The following is an 18,298-nucleotide window of genomic DNA, read 5'->3' on the forward strand; positions in this document are numbered from 1 at the left end:
TCTGGGTCTTCAATATAAAATATATTCTGCATGTTGAGTCTTCACTATATGATATATACCGAGCCTTCAATATGATATGTATGCTGTATTCTGAGTCTTATGTTGATTACAAACAGATACAAAGTAATTAATCATTAGTTTACTTAATATTTGCTGCTATATACTCAGAAATCTGTCAAACCTGATTACTGTGTCTTCTTAAATCTGCAGCAATTCTTCATACTCTTCCTTCTAATAAATTTCTCATATATAAAACATTCTTTTAATCTGGTAAAGGGACTGATAATCTTCAGGGTATAGAGACTGATTATCTTCAGGGAACATATACATAGTTATTAATTTCCATTCTTATACTCATTATATTTACCTTACACGCGTCTGCTGATATATGATATGCCTTTGTATACTGCTTACATTCACATACACCTTTCACTTATTACCTCTTATACTTCTTTAGTATATTTCTTCACTAAGAGAGGTAACTCTTTATTGGTCCATAATGTCTCTATTATATGTCATTGCTGCATATGATCACTGCATACCCACATCTTGTATATGAAGTTCATCTTCAATACTGATCACTAATCTGATCATGGAGATGCCTTCAATTCTGATCATTAATGGTTTCATGTAGATGTCTTCTTCATATAAATCACAGCTATCCAATTCCTTAATCATCACCTTTGACAGGACTAATTGTCTTCTTACATCTTTGACATCAATGACAACATTTCCATCATTGTAATGAATATGGTCTAATGGATTTAACTAGGCCTCTAATGAGTTTTTTCAACCCTTCCATGAAAAGGAATGTCAAAAACATTTCTAAAAATATCACATACCATCACAACTACCCTCTAGAAATCATCCACATATGCATCCACTAAGCCCTAATGTCCTAACTAAAACAATTCTCAAAATGCTCCTCTAGGTCCTACTCTCAAATCTAATTGTCAACCTCTCGCAAAACTCATCATAGGTGTTGATAAGGCTATCTCCTTGAGTGACTAACCCATGATAGCACCACACATATGCAACCCCTCTGGATGAAGGATTGCAGATTCAGTTGCTTCCTTGTACATAGGGCTCAATGAGAAGTGTTCAATTTTTGGATCCAAGGTCATCGTTGATATTTTTTTAGATCGATCAAATCAGGGGACAGTCAATTTTCCCAACCTACTTTGGAAATCTTTACAAGATCTGTTCGGAGTGGGTTTACTTCCATTCTTGGTTTTGATTGTTGACTTTATCGTGCAGAAGTTCAGAATGCCATCTCTAAATTCAGCACTTTTTGCCCCAATGTCAACGTGGAGTGCATCCAAGTCCTGCTCCTATTGTTCGTCTAGATCTTCTCCCTGTGGCATGGCTTCTTTATGCAAAAATGTGACTCTTGTAATGCAGTTCAAATTGCTGATTTTACTAAGGTGTTCTGATTCACTACTGAAGTTGAAGTTTACTCTTGTGCACCATTACCTGAAGGCATAATAGTGTGATTTGTTTCCCTGGTTCCCCTACCTTGCATGCTCTGGATGAATAGTTCAATAAGTTATTGCCCATCCTTTAACGATTATACATATTCTTTTGTGTTTATCACAGGCTGGCAAGACCACAATTTCGATACCACTGTAAATATCTCTGCTAAATACATACAAAAAAAAACCCAGAAAAATAATTGTAATGAAAGAGAAACACAAAACTATTCAAGTCAACAGATTTTCTTGTATTTTTTTAATATTTCTTCAAAACAAATTGAAATACATCAAACTAATACAGCTTACTAAGCACACCCACATGCAAAATTGGACACCAATGGTATCCCAGACGTCAGAATCGATAAACGCCTACTGCTTAAGGGTTTGTGCCCTCAAAAGTATGATCTTTATGCCTGAAGGGCTTCATCAACCACAGCTGCTGAAACGCAACATTCAGCCCAGGAAAAGAAATGATTTTTGGTTTGTAATTTTCAATGATCCTCTCCTTCTCTCCCAGCACTTCCTATACTCTCCATCTCAGCAGTCCTAGATTAGTGGCAACTAATTCCACAATCAGTGGTATCTAACTGACAAACAACTCCCCTATTGCTGGCAGCTAACTGACCAATCACTACCCAAAACTGTTGGCGTTGACTAAAGGTACACACAGTTATTTATACACTACTTGCAGGGGCCCTTTCTATTTTGCGACAACGTAACTGGCAGACCAAGTCACGTCAACAGGAAGACTGGATCGCCACATTCTAACCAAAAGACCCAGTCCTATCTAACTGCCAACAAGGAACTCAGATAAGACTCAGTCCTGTCTAACTGCATCAAGGGCTCAACGCTGCAGATTAAAAAGGGCCATTACATACTATAGACAAAGATAGGACTTACTATTTGTATGTGTAAGATAATTGTGCTCCATGCCTGAGTGATAAACATCTGTGTATTTAAAGGGGAATGGGTACATAACCCCCAACAGCTAGTTATGTTCTTATGTTATTACGACTAAGAACATAAGTTAATAAAGTAAACATTAAGTTTCATGGATAACATATGAAAAAGCTCACCACTGTCCCTTGATATGCATCCAATATGTGTATATTACCACCCATGGTAGACAAAAGCATTAGTCTTCCATCATCGCTAAACTTTATCCCTGATGCATCAGATTTTTCTCTTTCAACAAGAAATGTCTCAAATGGTCCCTGAATTGAAAAAATGAACATGTAACTAAATCATAATTCTGGAACAAACTATACACAAAAATTGAAAAACCCAACTGCTTTGGTCAAGATCTCACACCTTATCATATAATCGAATATCAAACATTTTTATAAAACCTGCTTCATTGGAAATGGCAAAGACAAGTCCTTGTTCATCATATGCTACTGCAGGTCTTCCTCTTACACGGATTAGACCCTGAATACATTAGATTAAAATCAAAAGCTCAATACTAACCATGATGATAATATCTCTAAACAAACAATTCTTGAAATTTAAAAACATTAACCTGACATTTATCAGTTCTTAGATCCCAAAGAAGAACAGTACGGTCCAAGGAGCCTGACATGAAGGTCTCACTCTTTGGTGACATACAAAGGGAAACCACCCTGATAAAAAGCCAGACATATTTAGAGGACAAATAATTGGTGAAATTTACTATGAGAATCATTGGCATAAGTATTACAATCCATTAAAATATGCATGTCCAAACATCAGACAATTACATGCCTGTCATGATGACCCTTGAAATATCGCAAATATTTATTGTCCATGAGGGATAGATGTCGCAACGATTCTGAAAACAAAGCAATATATGTTAATTTTAATTATATATTTAAATACACTCTTAAATTATAAAAATGGTAATCAGAAGAAGGTTGAATACACAGGCATTCATACCATCCCAGCCATTCTTTGAAGAGTAAAGCACTGATGTCGGGTGGTGGGTGAAGCAAATCAAATCAACACCATACTTTTTGCTATATATGGTCTTTATCATTCTGGAAACAGAGAGAGAAAGAAGCAAACAGAATATATTTAATTGTTTCTAGCGACATTCAAAGACAAAAAAATGGAAACAGCTGTGATACATTCCATCTACAATTTCCTATGTTGCTAGTTCTAGTTCAAATCCTAGTTCAGGTTTGTGGATCTAGCAAAAAAAAAATTGGGGATTTGGTTTGTCCGTACAAAAAACATGTAAAAACCATATATATATGCAGCCACAATTCCAGTTACCAATTAAATAATAAAAATTAATAATATAATATTATGAATATTATATTATACAAAAATATTAATAATATACTATAATAATAATTATAATATAAATAGATAAATATTCTAAATATGAAATATAATATTATAATATTAATAATTATTAAAAAATTAAATATAGTCTTCGGAACCCTATTGCATCCAACTTGACTCGAAGCCAGTTCAAACTAGACTCAAATCTAGCAGTCTGGCCCAAGGATCCAATACCATAAACAAATTCGCAATGCATTTGATATAGGAAATCATGCAAATGTTACATAGGGCATACCTTCAAAAACTGTACAACCATCATGTAGGTCATACATGGATTTTTTGTTATGGCCCATTTTTTTGTAGCCAAAAAGACAATAATGCAAAGCCAATAGTATATACTATATATAGGTTAGAATGCAAGGCAATTTGCATACTCAATATGAAAATATTAGAATCTTTTTGAACACTTCAAACTTTCCATAAGAAAAATCCTTTTCCAATCAATGGACATTATCAATCATTACTACATTTCATCATTGTGATTGCTTGCCAAGTGACTTCACCTGCATGTCATAGCACCACACACACACACAAATATATCTTGGTTGTATGGAGTATATTACCACAAAGGTAGACTAAATATAAGTTTGTGGTTCTAGGTACAATGATTAACCTCATACCCATAAGCCCTACTTTGGAAAGTCAAGTCCTAATGTCATGTAAATTTACGAAAAACATTTTAACTAAAGCAAAAAGGAACTTACGAAAGTTAATAGAGGCTATAAAGAAGTAAAAGTTTCATTATAAAATAAAATTGGAGGTACTCACCCAGCCAATCAACAATTGATCTCCAGGTCACCCTACCATACATTAAGGGCACCATAGACAAGATTGCTAATCTTTTAAACTAGCATTGGCAGAGCTTTCTTTTAAAAGAAAAGCAGCACATTTGTATTGAGAGCTCCCAAGGTTTTGGTAGTAGAGGATCACTACATTTAACCACATAAGGGAAGCTGCGGAGATTTCTGATTTGCAATCATGATGATAATTTAAATGGAGATGATGGATTGGATTCAAACCAGGTGAGGGTACTGTTGTGCATTGCACACGCTCCCTGTCGCCGACAGGGTCCCCCTTCCTTTTTTGGGCCTTTCCATCTTCGCCCTGTTGAGTTCCACGCAGAGTGTCTCACGTCCTTTCAAGCGAGTCTGCGATCAGTCCGTGAGATGATGATGTTGAGCGGAGGAGCTTATGAATCCATATGGTTAGTTGAGCCCTCGAGCACGAATTCCAAGAGATTGTTCAAGCTTGTAAAATCGCCTTGAATAGGCACGTGATGATAGAAACTGGCGAAGTTCGCCAAGTAAGGGATAAAGCGTTTGAAGGTCGCGTGAGGATCCAAAGACGCCAATTTTGGCATAAGAATAATGGGAGAGATTACATGATGATTTTAGAAGTTTGCACGATTTGTATGAATGTCAATTTTCGCCATCCGGAAGGTAAAGGAGGGGCGAAAGCCTTAAACACGCCCAAGTGCCGAATTTCGGACCTTCAAGTTAAAATGTCAGAAAATAAGAAAGTTTGCAAAATGGCCAAAAGGGCCGAAATTCGGACCTTTATGCTGAAATGTCAAAAAATATGAAAGTTTGCAAAATAGCCAAAAGGGCCGAAATTCGGACCTTTAGGCCAAAATATTAGAAAGTCAAGTTTGAAAGTTTGCAAATGACCAAAAGGGTCCGAAATTGACAAAAGGTGCGAAAAGTCCGAAGTTGGTGAAATAAACCAAATCGCCGAAATTTGCAAACACCTCAAAAGTGTCGAAGTTTTCAAAATGGGTGAAAACCCCGAAAATCGCGTTTTAAGGTGAAAATGTGTTAAAGTTAGAAAGTTTGTAAAACTCCTCCCATTCGTCGAAGTTTGCAGCTGACGTGCGAAAAGGGCGAAAACTTACGACGGCTCCTAAAATGCCGAAGTTTCAAAAACCTCCACATCTCCGAAATTCGCGAGTTGGAGGAATGAGTGCGAAAAGTAAAGTTTGAAAGAACCCTCAAATCGCCGAAAATCGCGATTTGGGAACGATGAAAGTTAGAGGTTTGAAAGTAGATTCGCGAAGGCCTCCAAACCACTGAAGTTCGCAATTTGAAGTAGAAGTGCGAAAATGCAAACGCTTGCAAAGCCCGCAATAACCCCGAAAATCACATTCAAAAGAAGGCGGGATTTTTAAAGGTTCAAAAAAAAAAAAACCCATAAGGCACCGAAAATCGCGATTTAGGGGTTAGTTGCAGAAAAATCTTCTAAGTTTGAAAAACCCTCTCCATTTGCTGAAGATCGCATAAGGTAAAATCGCGAAGTTTATGAACCTTATGAAGTGAAACGCCATAAACACCATTCTCAGCGCCATAGTAATCACGCAGAAGTTGGAAGTTTAAAGAAAGAGCTCGAAAAACGCCCAGATTCAACGCCATATAAGAAAACGGAAAAGTCAGGAGCACCAAGAACTCCCCCATTCAAATTTGCAAATCGTGCAATTTCTCGCCATTCATTTTCACCGGGTAAGTCTGCTTCACCTCTCTTGAAATCATTTGAAATATTTATAAATTGGATAGATGTGTGTGTGAAATTAATTTAAACTGATTAAATCTGAAATCACATCTTTTTCCGTTTATAAGGCATCATGCAAAGCGGTTAAAATCAGAATTTACTCCTAAGAATCAACTAGAAAATGCATTTTTTTTTAAACTTAGGAAAATTTCTCAAGCTTTATCCATTTTGAAATTAATGCCTAAGTGTAAATCCGCAATTGAAAAGCTTCATAAATATTCATGTTTAAATCAATCAAACTTTTGGCCAACGAAATCATGTTGTTCTTTCAATTCGGGTTTTCTTTGAATTGATCCTTGAATGCTGACATATCCTTTATCTAACCCGCTTTACTTCCTTTTAATCACCTCGTAATCAGCGTCCAGCTGTGCAGGATAAATGCCTAAATCGGCGGTAGAATCATCAAAGACGCCTGCTACAGCCGAGACATCACAAGCATCCAAATCAAATATCCCTCGCCGAGTCGAAAGGATGAAGTATCAGTATTAAGGGAGTCAAAAGTTCAGTGTCTCGGACAATGTCGGTGATACTGACCTAGGCCATATCGATATCCAAGATCTCAGAAGCCGAGTCTTCTCCCCTGATGCCTATTGCAGGCCTAGGCAGATGATGGAAAGTGGCATCGCCCAAGCAGCGGGATTTCCCCCTGCAGTGCAAAACTATGAGTTAGTAGTGGAGGCTGCCCGACATTACCAACCAGGTTCCAGATTGGTGCTCCTCGAGGACATGGTCCTCGCTAACTTCACTCCTGAGGCCATTGGCGACGCATTTGATATTCCCTTCCCAAACAATCCCACAACCATGACTATAGATGAAGCGCGAGGGGCGTATGATATGAATCCTGCCAGATGCAGAACACTGATCAATGAAGAGTGGTACAGGGAGAGAAGACCTCCAAGCGTCAGAATTGGGAAAAAGACCCCAAGAAGTGACTTTCACAATGAGCATGGGGACATGGTCACATTGCTCAGCAAGGTTATGGGACTCCCCAAATCCAACTACTTTGAAGAATGGATGTTTTACTTCACAGAGCAAGTCTTCGTTGGGAAATCCAAGTTTGATTGGGCCCAGATCATAAGCGACAATATCCACACCCAGCTGATCGAACTTGAGAAAAAGAAGTACTTTACTATGACATCCTATTCAGTCTACATGTTCGCCAGGAACCAGCCGCTACCAGGTTTGATAATGAAAGGTCAAATCGGGAATGGACCTGATCAAGTAAAAGTATACGATTGTTACCCACAGCTACACTATCGGGATATAGCTCAAAGGGAAAAGAACAGCCCGGCCTATGCAGTTGGCCAGTATGAGCGCGTCAATGATGCCTTCACAATGCGCTTGGTCAAGCTTATGCAGGGAGGATTACACATAAGGCTCTCGAAGCAAGCTACTATTCTAGTACAGAGATACGGAGCTTGGTTCATCCAGTTCCCAAGGTTCTCCTACATCCGGATAGTTGGCTTCGATGGTGCCCCTCTCCAGCTTCCATGGTACCCAACCAACAAGATAGTTCTCATGGAGGTCGCAAGGCAGTCACGTCCGACTAGTAGCTTACTCAGAGACAGCAAGCAGGCTGGATTTGCATTCCCCATGACTATAGGCAACCAGGATGTCCATCTAAAGACCCCATCCCAAGCGGAGGAATCCTTTGCAAAGCCGGCCTCCTATGGCCTACAGGAGCATTTTCCAAGGAAATGCTTCGATCACGACAATCTGGCGAAGAGAGCCTATGGCAGGCGGTACAAAGCAAAAGAATCAGTTGAAGATTATTGGAAAACTACTCTGATGCCTATAAGGTTCGAAGGCGTGAATATTCAAGGCTGAGTGTGCAACAAATGCGACTCTATGAATATCGTCGGGTCCCAGATCAACTCGCAGATTCAAGAAATTGCCTGCAAGTCTGGGAATTTGAGGCAGTAAGGCATCTTTTGCCAGGTGTTGATTGGTCGCAGGGCCCGATCACTGATTTTGAGGCAGTCATGGCAGCCCCAAGAAGATATACTGACCAATGGTTGCATCAGCAAATTGAGCAACTAATTCATGAAGGAGTCCAGTTCACTTACCACTTAATGGGTAACCTTGATTCTCAGTCCTCCGGAAATGAGGGAACTTCCAATGCACCTAAGGAAGAGATTGAAAAGCTTGAGAAAAGGAAGAAGGCTAAGGCCAGCAGAGGAACTCGAACATCCAAAAGAACAAGAAAGGAAAAGATTCCCATTAGGAGACCAAAGGTCACTTCATCGTCAAAGGACCCCAGTTCATCCGACGATGTAGTAGAATTGGATTATATACCTGCTCTGCCTTCCCAGAGTGACATCGATGCATTTGGAGCTAATGATCCTCCCGCACCCGACATGCTGGACGCCTAGCTAAGAGTAATTGGATCAGCTGAACCACATAACCAAATTGAGGAAGGAGAGATTCCATCCAATCAGGGGATCAAAGTACATGAACCCACCCAACAGAGCCGCCATGAATTGCTGCTCCATAACACTACCAAGGATGACTCCACTGTTGAAGGAGAGCAAAAGACAGATAATACCCGCGGGCCTGAAAAGACTAAAGAGCAACCGTCACACGAAGGCACCGGGCAATTGTTCAGTGAAGTGGGGGAAAACTTGACTGCAAGCAAAGAACTCGGCACCTCCTCTACTCCTCCTATAGCAGAACAGCTGCAAATTTGTGATGAAACGGCTGAAAACGTCAAAGAACAGAGTGCAAACTTAACCATAGCATCAACCCAGACTGTACCTCAAGAATGGTTAATTGCCCGAGCCCAGCGCAAGGCCACCACAAAGCCACCCATCGATTTGGAGGACATCTTCTCACGTATAGATCAAGCTAAAGCCAAGGGGAAGAAAAAGCCCAAGGCATATTCCAGAATAACCAAAGATGAGCAAAGGAACCGTACTCTTCACATCGCCACCCCGCCTATAGACAAGCCAGTAGATCAGATTACACTAGCTGATTATAGCATCATGACTGTCCCCATCGGACGAGCCACTAAGGAACAAGAAAAGGAGGAATTTAGGGATTCAGTATAGAACATACTCAAGCAACTTGAAGAGATAACAGCTGAAAAGAACATGTATCAAGCTCGTGCTGAGCGGGCCGAGGGGTACATTTATCAACTCCTAAGGCCATTACACAATGCTTCCGAATCCCACATTCCCCCGCCGACATTGGCACAAAGAACTACAACGGAATTTGAAGGAGTACGGGATACTGCAAGGGCCGTCAGAGAATGGATACAAGGCATCAAAGGGAGGGGAGAAAGAATCCTCGAAGAAGTAAAAGAAATGGCCCACCATCGAGAGACCACCCTGGTCAGACTATTGGAGGTAAAGAGGAAATCCCTCATAATGCATGAAGTGGCTGCCACCACTCTTCCCCTCGTGAGAGCTCTCTTTTGGACCCGGGCACAGATCCCCACACTCTCCGACATCCTACACCCCCATGATATCGGCATTTTCAAAGAATGATACTGGACTATCACCATGAAGAATGACACAAGAGAAATCATTGATAAAGAACACGATGCATGTGAGACAATTCTGAAAACCATGCAAGAACTCGGCAAGACAATCCTCTGATCAATGGTCTCGGGATAGCAAAATGACTTGTCCGATGAAGTGATACATCCAGACTGGGAGGAAAGACTAGGGACGGATAGGATCACCTATTCCGCTAGGGACCTAAGTTTTGCTGGTCAATTCCATTCAGACATGTTGTGCTTCGAGCATAATCGTTCCAACTGGAAAGATGGTTTGAAACACGTATACCAATACCTTAAAGGCATGCAATATAAAATTTGTCATCCTCCTATGCCTCCATTCAGTTTGCTATTCCAATTGTGCATCAGGTTCCAGGAATATGTTCGTGAGGAACGTGCAACAGGTCGGGACCCTTGGCAAGAATATTTGCATGGCGAGGATGAATTCCTAGAAAAGGGATGTGAAGCTAAAAAAGAAAAAGTGCTCTCCTAAAAGTGCTTTTTTCCTTTTGATTTTGAAAAGTGCACTTTTTGGCCAAAGGGTCATATTTGACTTCCAAGTCAACTAAATGTAAACTTTATGTATGTGCCTTCTTGATTTATTTTGGATAAGTTTTAATTACCTTTTTGGGTAGTTATTACTCCCTTTGGGGTAGTTGCTGATATTTACCCTCCATTTATGGGTATGGGTACTCTTTTGTAAGGATGAATCTGGGCCTTTTGTTTAGATTAGATCTTGGCCATTCATCCATTTTTTAAGCCTATTTAAGGGACTGGTTTTCCCTCATTTTGTAAGAAGTTCATGGATTGTTGTTGAAGCTCTGGTGAAATTTACAGGATTTAATGCAAAGTTAAGACTGTTTCAAGTTTCCTTGTGAGTGCATGGTCTCCTTCATTAATTTAGAATTTTCAATTATGTTTCCTTCCTTTATATAGCATTTTCTAAGTAAACGTCTGATAGAATCCTCGCTGTTCATACCATTAGGGAATGGCTGATTGTCTTTCCTTCTGCATGGTTAATCTAAACCCTTCATATGCTTAGTTCGATTATTGAATGCTCACTGAATGAATGTTAAAGTTCTGATGTTGTATTTAATAGCATGAAAACTCAGTTTTCCCTTGAAGATCGCACTAGATTGATGCAAGTATTGTGCTTAAATGGCTGGTAATGCTTAATCTAGTTATTTGGAGGTGTCTGTCTGTTTACTAAATCTGCTATCTTAGTTAAATAATTTATATTTTCTGTACCTCTCTCTCTCCCTATCCCTCTTTTTTCCTTTTTTTACCAAGAGAATCCGCAGTCCTGCTGAAAACAATATCAACCCAGCTTAAACCATTTGATAAGCAAGACTATTAAAGTTCTAGGGAACTCATCCAGCAATTGCCTATTTTATTGTAAGTCCCCTTGTGTTTCCAGCAAAAACACATCATACCAATGAGTAATCCCGCAGGCAAGACCTGACAAACGAAACCTTGAGGTTGTCCCTTTTGATCAAACGTGAGAAACAGCATTAGGGATTTCCTTATCTCAAGAGAGGATAGGATACTCAGCAAGTACATTCTATTCTGCGTTGGCCGTATGGAGTTTGCAGCAATGTGATTTCAGACACGTCAACAGGTACCAATTATTGATATGTTAAAGAACGCTCAATCATAGGCTCATATGTATTTTAAAACATTAGTGGATTTGTTTATTAAATATTATAACTGGTTCGTTTAATTATTTCAAACTAGTGGATATAACTATTTAATGAGTTAACAGCTAAAAATTTATTATTTTCCTATGGCACCAGCTTTTAATCTTCACGGAAGTTATCTTTGAAAAAAAATTAAGTCTGCTATCTATACTTATAATTTGCATCCTAACGATGGACAATGGAGTGTAATTTAAATTGTTCATCAAAATTAATTTTACAGTGTTTATCTGGAACCCCTCTTTAATATAATATTGAATTTTCAGGTCTCTCCAAGATTGCTAACTTTTTGTGAAAAAGAAACATTGGGATAATCTTAATCTCCACTCAATTATATTGGAACTTAAGCCAGTAGTAAAATACTAAAAGGTGCTATTGCCCATCTGATTGCCCAAGGTGTATACATAATCTTGTGCTCTTGTGGACATTAAATATCCAGATGTTGGGGAAACGGAGCATTTTATCCAAGCAACATCAAAGGAACATAATATGTAGTTGACATGACTCACTACTCATTGAGACATCTTCTATTCTCATCAAGCGCCCGAGGCAGTGTGAGAAGGCAATGTCGATCACTTAGTTCATAGGTCTCACCGATCGGTCAATGAAGTGGTGAAATGCTTCCTCATTGAGGAGACTTGGGGATATCAAAGTGAGTCTGGAGAAGTCTGTTTGATTCTAGAAGTGAAGACCTCATCGAAGTGACATTGTATATCGATGAGACATATCCTATGTCTCACCGATCTGTCAAGGCAGAATGAAGCATGGATCTCCATCGAGAAGACTTGAAGTTATTTCGGTGTCATTCCAAAGATCGATTGGAGTGTCTCGAAGAGACATTCCTAAGTGTTGATGTGTTTTTTATGCACATGCAAACACAAAATAAAATACCCAAAAGTATCTTATCCTCTCTTGAACAAAGTTACTCAAATGTTGAAGATTAGCTTAAGGATCACTTGAGACAACTCCAAGGTTCTAGTATGTTGGGTCACGACGAGTGGATAAGCTCAATCGTTTGATGTGATTATGCTGGAATCACAAGGGGACTTGCATTGAATTGTTGAATGCTTGAATCACTGGAACTTGATCGTTTGATGTTGCAATCATGTGATGATTTTTATCCTAAACTAGCTTGAGTTGAAAAAAAGGACAAAAGGAAAGGGTTTAAGAAGCTTATTCTAATCTTATGAATGCAAGAGAATGAGTGAATGATTCGATGGAATCCTACTGGGCGAGGTCTCACCATCAACTTGAACAATTTGACACAAGCTCAGTGCAATCTTCTAAGGGATAATTCAATGATGTTCAAATCATTACCATCAAACATTGATTACCATTCTAGTTAATGCATAAACAATGGACGTATAACAATTCGAAGTTAAGCTCATATCATTTCAATTGACCATGCAAGGCATACTTACAATCAGCAAGAGGCTAGTGGTATGGACTAAACGGATTCCACACAAATGCATTCAACAAATTCCTCCATTCAATCTAATCAACATGAAAGCAATTGGGAAGTAGAAACCATGAGACTTGTTGAAATAATACATTTCACCATAACTTCAATGAAAAGAGTATCTCATTTACAAGTCTTTAACAACAATTTCTTCTTCTCCTAATCTATTCTAACTTCTAACTTCTACTAAACTATTCTTCTCTTATTCACTAATTCCCTTCTACTAACTATTCTATTATCCTTTACAAATGAAGAGCTTGAGCTTTATATAGAGAGCTCATTACAATGAACGGCCAGGATCGAACCCAATCAATGGCCAAGATTTTACAATGAAAACCCTAATTAGGGTTTGTTACTGTCTAGGGGAAAAAGTGAGACTAGGTATGGAAACCCTAATCCCACTCCCATACACACTCACGGAATACGAAAGAGCCTAGGGAGGTGACACACTTCAGGCTACTTCTTGTGTGGAAGAGAGAATCGAGGATCACCTCTTAGGTTTTCTATTCCTTTGTTGTAAATGAGAAAGAGGAATGATTCAAAATGCAATCTAACCTAGGATGCAAGTAAGCAAGCAATCCCTAATCTAGAAATGCAGATCAAAGGACAACTGATACACTGCTGAAAAGTACAGATTAGGAGGCAAAATCAGAGGTGCACCTATGTCTGAGATCTAAGCAGAAATGTCTAGGACCAAGGTGCCACGCCACTGTCCTAATTCTGCAATTCTAGAGTTGCGACTGACAGGATAGGTTTTGAAGCCTGCAAGACACTGTCCTGCCAAATCCTGCTAACAGAGGGCAAGACCAAGGTGCCATGCCCCTATCCTAGGCAAGACCAGGGCGCCATGCCCATGTCCTTGCGGTTTCTGATGAAATTTGCACTCAAAAATTGTCTTTGTGCACCCCTCCGGTCCTGAAACTTTTGGCGACGCTCGGATCTGAACCTGTATCTGAATCTGCAAAATAGGGTTTTGGGTGGCTATATGGGGTTTTGCCTTAATCAAACCCTTGTGTTGGTGATTTCCACCTCCACAAATAGCCGATAATGTACTGAAAATGTGTGCAAGAACCTTGTGTGTGTGCAAGATCCTAAAATGAGAGCAAACAATCTAGAGCAACCCTAGAGAGTAAACCCTGATTGCTTATAATTGACAAAGTAAGCGCTCTAAATCCATGATGCAAAGTGATCTAAAGCATGAATATGAATCAAAATGAAGCTTATGTGTCAAATTCCCTACTAAGGATTGTTTGCAAAGGAGCTGTTTATACAAAGATACAGTTTTGCTTATTGATAGGTGAAATGCCAACGAACTTAATTAAGCAATGCAACCCGTATAATCCAAACTTCATTTCATTTTTTTATTTGATTCTCATAACAAGTATTGTACAGACATTTATAAAGAGTTTATAATGCAGAATAGAGCACCTGTAGTTTATCCGCAACTGTCAATGTCCCCGCTTGTGGTTGGCTGTCTTCAAGGAGTTTCGAAACTCCCCTGTGATGCAAGTTATCAGTGGCTTTTGCACCAAGTATTTACCGAATGAAGTCTTCGCTTGTTGCCTTTCCGTCCCAACTTCCACTCACCACACAAAGACATAACATTACGCACCCGATATCGGGTCTCTCCATCCACTAAGGATTATTGAATGTGCAGTCGTCGACTCCGTTAATTGGTGTTCACGTGCCGAGTGCATCTTCCTCCTTCAGTCTCCTAGACCCCACGGTAATGCACATAAATCCCTTTCACCGCGAAAGATCTCTGAATACACAGCAATGAAAATGCTCGACAAACTACGGGTCGCCTGAGAGCCACGATAATGTCCAGGATTGCGAACCTTTTTTACCAAAGTTGATGGATGGAATACCTGGCAGTGCACAGATAGAGCTCCTGATAATGCACTGGTTTCTTCACAGTAATTACAGTTTGCACAGAACTTGCGGGTCTTTCTTCAAGGACGATGGGCATATCTATGTGTGATGCTTGACCGAGTCTACCTCCAACACCGACTTCCCTTACGAACGATGTGATGGAGAACATGCCTTTGCGACTCAATTCTTCGATTCCAATAGGCCAACACAAGGCTGGCGAAAGGAATTATCTTCCACTGTTGAGATCCCGTGGATCATCAATCTTCACTAGGTTACTTTCATAAATAAAATCTCCCTTACTCTGTATTTGCCAAGTTTATTTATAAGATACAAACAGGTGAAAAGTCCCGTAAGGAACCAACTCCGTAGATTAAAGCGTTAAATAATAGTTAAGCAACCAATATTTAACGTTAATCTTTATTAAAAAGAACTATTATAATATATCATGCGAAAAGAATGATATAATATTAAGGAAGTTCACTTTATTAAAATCAAACTAGGCTTAATTTGACAGTAACTTGGACGGGGACATTACATTATGCAAAGACATGAAACCATACCCAACCCTAAGGGAGAGGTACAAGCCAATCTTCAGTTGGTAATCTCCTATTGTTCTCCTACATCTTCAAAAGCCCCCAATTGATGAAATGATGATTGATGAATGTTTGATGGATGAATGTTGAATGTTGTTGAAGACTTCAAAGATCTACTCTTTCACGGCAAAGAAGGCTCTGTATGCTCCAAAAAATAGCTCTTAGATTCTCAGAAGAAGACCCCTTCAAATGAAGAAAGAGAGCTCTGAAGTATGAAACCCTAGATCTTAATTTCGTCTTTAGGCCGACCTAGGATTTGAATTTCCCGCCAATCTTTTGGGGTTAAGCATTATTATATCATAGGATTATGCTCCTGAAATTTCGAGAAAAAAGTCGAGGACCATGTGCATTCTTGCCACAGTCCAACCAACTTTTCACCAAATTTTCAAGGTCGTTAGATATGATGATATTAGAGCACATCCCAAAGTTACAGCTGATTTCGAGATGTTTTGATATGCGAAATCGGGCCTTAAATGTCGAAATAAGACAGAATTAGGGTTTATGATTGAATGATTCATTGAAGGAATAAGATGAAAAGGGGCACGCTTAGGGTAAAGGGCCCAACTTTATAACATGTAAAGTGATGAAACATGACTTTAGATTTAATTTAATTAATTAATTAAATGCTTAAAGGGGAATTAGAAATGCAAGATGAAAGACACACTAAGGTGGGTGCTAACCTAAGTGTGAAATTGTACCACCCTAGCACGGGTGTACAATTTACGACACTACAGTTACAACAAACTCAATTTTGGCCACTGAAATAATTACAACATTTTGACACATGTCATCTTTAGAATATTCGACCAATAGACAATAAGGGTAGGTGCCTCGAAGTTTGTGCCATCATGGACGAGTCAGGTACATTGCATTTAGACGTGCTGATATGTAACTTCTTTCATTGGTGGAGTAGTGACTGGGATGACACCTAGACTTGGATTTGTAGACTTGATTCATCATCATGAAGGGATGTTGAGAGATATCTCTTAATATTCAACATTAGTCCCTTGCTCAATATGATGATGATGGGAAGAATTGATGTAGTCGAGTCATTCCTCCATCCTCGCTTGCTTGCCTTGGGGTGATTGTATGACTTCTCTTTCGCACTCCTTTGATCTCTTTATGTCTCCATGGTGCGGTGATAGTTGAGATTCCTCTTGGGCATTCTCGTGCTTGTAAATGAAGTTTTCCCCTTGAGGATATCTTCCTTGTATCTTGATCTTGATGTTGAAATTTTCTTCTTGAGAAACTAGTCTTTTTGATTTTTTTCTTCACCTCCTACAAAACAAACAAATGAGCATTAAATACACGTGATATATAACCTCTATAATCTCTTAATTTGATATAATTTCTGATTTTATGTGATTTGCAGGTTTGATAAGAGGTCGTCACTGCTAAGGGTGCGCAATGGAGGTTGGAGCAAATTCACTCATGATGAAAAGCAAAGGAGGCTTAGCATCATTTCATCACTTCTCTATCAATTGATCTCTTAAGATTTAGTTTTCATGTGCAGAATTGATCATATCACCTTCATTGAATGCATTGAGGATGACTTCGCTCCAAGATAGAGGCAAGATAAGAGGAATTCACTCCCAATAAAGGGAAATAGAAGTTCTCTCAAACCTAGTCCAATTCTACCCTTCATCACTTCAGGTTTGAATACTTTGTCATTCATGCAAGTGGAGGCATCAAATTAACTTGGAAGAGGGCCCTACAAGCAATTTTGCTCCTAAAGTGGAGCACTTGAAGTTCGTTCCAAGAATGATGCACTTGAAGTTCACTCCAAGAGTGATGCACTTGAAGTTCGCTCCAGGTGCACACGAAGTGACCCTCAAACTTGTCTTTCATCATCTTAAACTCAAAATTGTTCTTTTCTAAGCATATGAAGACATTAAATCGGCTCAAGGCAATGATCTGTAAGCAATTTCTCATCTTATCTTGGGCAAATGAGGCAAATTCGCTCCAAAGTTCATGCACTTGAAGTTCGCTCCAAAGCTCATGCACTTGAAGTTCGCTCCAAAGTTCATGCACTTGAAGTGGATTGAAACTTGACACTTAGTGTTTTCTTGTTCTTTCTCTTTCATTCCATCTATTTGAGTGTTTCAAATTAGGCTCATGGTGTATTCTAGGATCAATTTTGCTCTCAATCAAGAGCAATTGGAGTGAATTTCGCTCTCAATAAGGAGCACATGAAGTGATTTTCGCTCCTAGAGAGGGAGCAAAGGAAGACGTATTCACTCCGAGACTGAGGCAATTGAAATGACCTCAAATTCACCCTCTAGCTTGGTTTCATCAATTCTCCTCTTTTCATCAACTTAAATCTTGTAGTTTTGCTCTCCTAGTGTCTAGATGTGTCAATTATCATTAAGGGAGGCTTTGGAAGCAAATTCGCTCTTATGAGAGAGCAAAGGAAGACATATTCGCTTCTGAGAGGGAGCAAAGGGAATCTTCATGTACTTAGTCAAATTTTGCCCTTTCAACCTGCAACTGACCTTCCTTACCTGCTATGATCAAATTGACATCAATTGACCTCTCCTTTCTAGTATTTTGCTACTGCAGACCTTGACCAATCGAGCTAACAACCACTTACTCATCTCATAACTCTACATTTCACACCTCACACAAGGCTATCCACTTGACTCTTGGCTTCTTGACCATCTATACCCCTTCAATGCAAAGGTTAATAGCTAAGGATTCTATCACTATCCTAGAGAGCAAAAAAAAGTGGGGGTCACCATTTGCAATGGGGCGATGTGTGAATACCTCACAACACTAAGGTCTCTTCGACCATTTTTGAAAAAGTGTCTTTTGCAGTCTCTGTGCATGATGCGAAGTCCAAATATCAGATC

The 18,298-nt window shown here is 39.3% G+C and overlaps 1 protein-coding gene across 10 annotated transcripts in view; it reads right to left on the reverse strand.

The window, feature by feature from the left end:
- The window catches only part of LOC131026661 (protein ANTHESIS POMOTING FACTOR 1), a 161,802-nt gene that overhangs the window by 84,474 nt on the left and 59,030 nt on the right, over window positions 1-18,298 (reverse strand). For all 10 annotated transcript variants that reach the window (XM_057956587.2, XM_057956594.2, XM_057956589.2 and 7 more), the window contains 5 exons: window positions 3,384-3,484; window positions 3,213-3,279; window positions 2,992-3,091; window positions 2,784-2,900; window positions 2,549-2,686 (listed from right to left, as the gene is read on the reverse strand). In XM_057956587.2, coding sequence (XP_057812570.2) covers window positions 2,549-2,686; window positions 2,784-2,900; window positions 2,992-3,091; window positions 3,213-3,279; window positions 3,384-3,484 — 523 coding nt within the window. The remainder of the gene's footprint in view (window positions 1-2,548; window positions 2,687-2,783; window positions 2,901-2,991; window positions 3,092-3,212; window positions 3,280-3,383; window positions 3,485-18,298) is intronic.

Source organism: Cryptomeria japonica, chromosome 11, assembly GCF_030272615.1.
Source record: "Cryptomeria japonica chromosome 11, Sugi_1.0, whole genome shotgun sequence".
In the NCBI taxonomy this organism is placed as follows: Eukaryota; Viridiplantae; Streptophyta; class Pinopsida; order Cupressales; family Cupressaceae; genus Cryptomeria; species Cryptomeria japonica.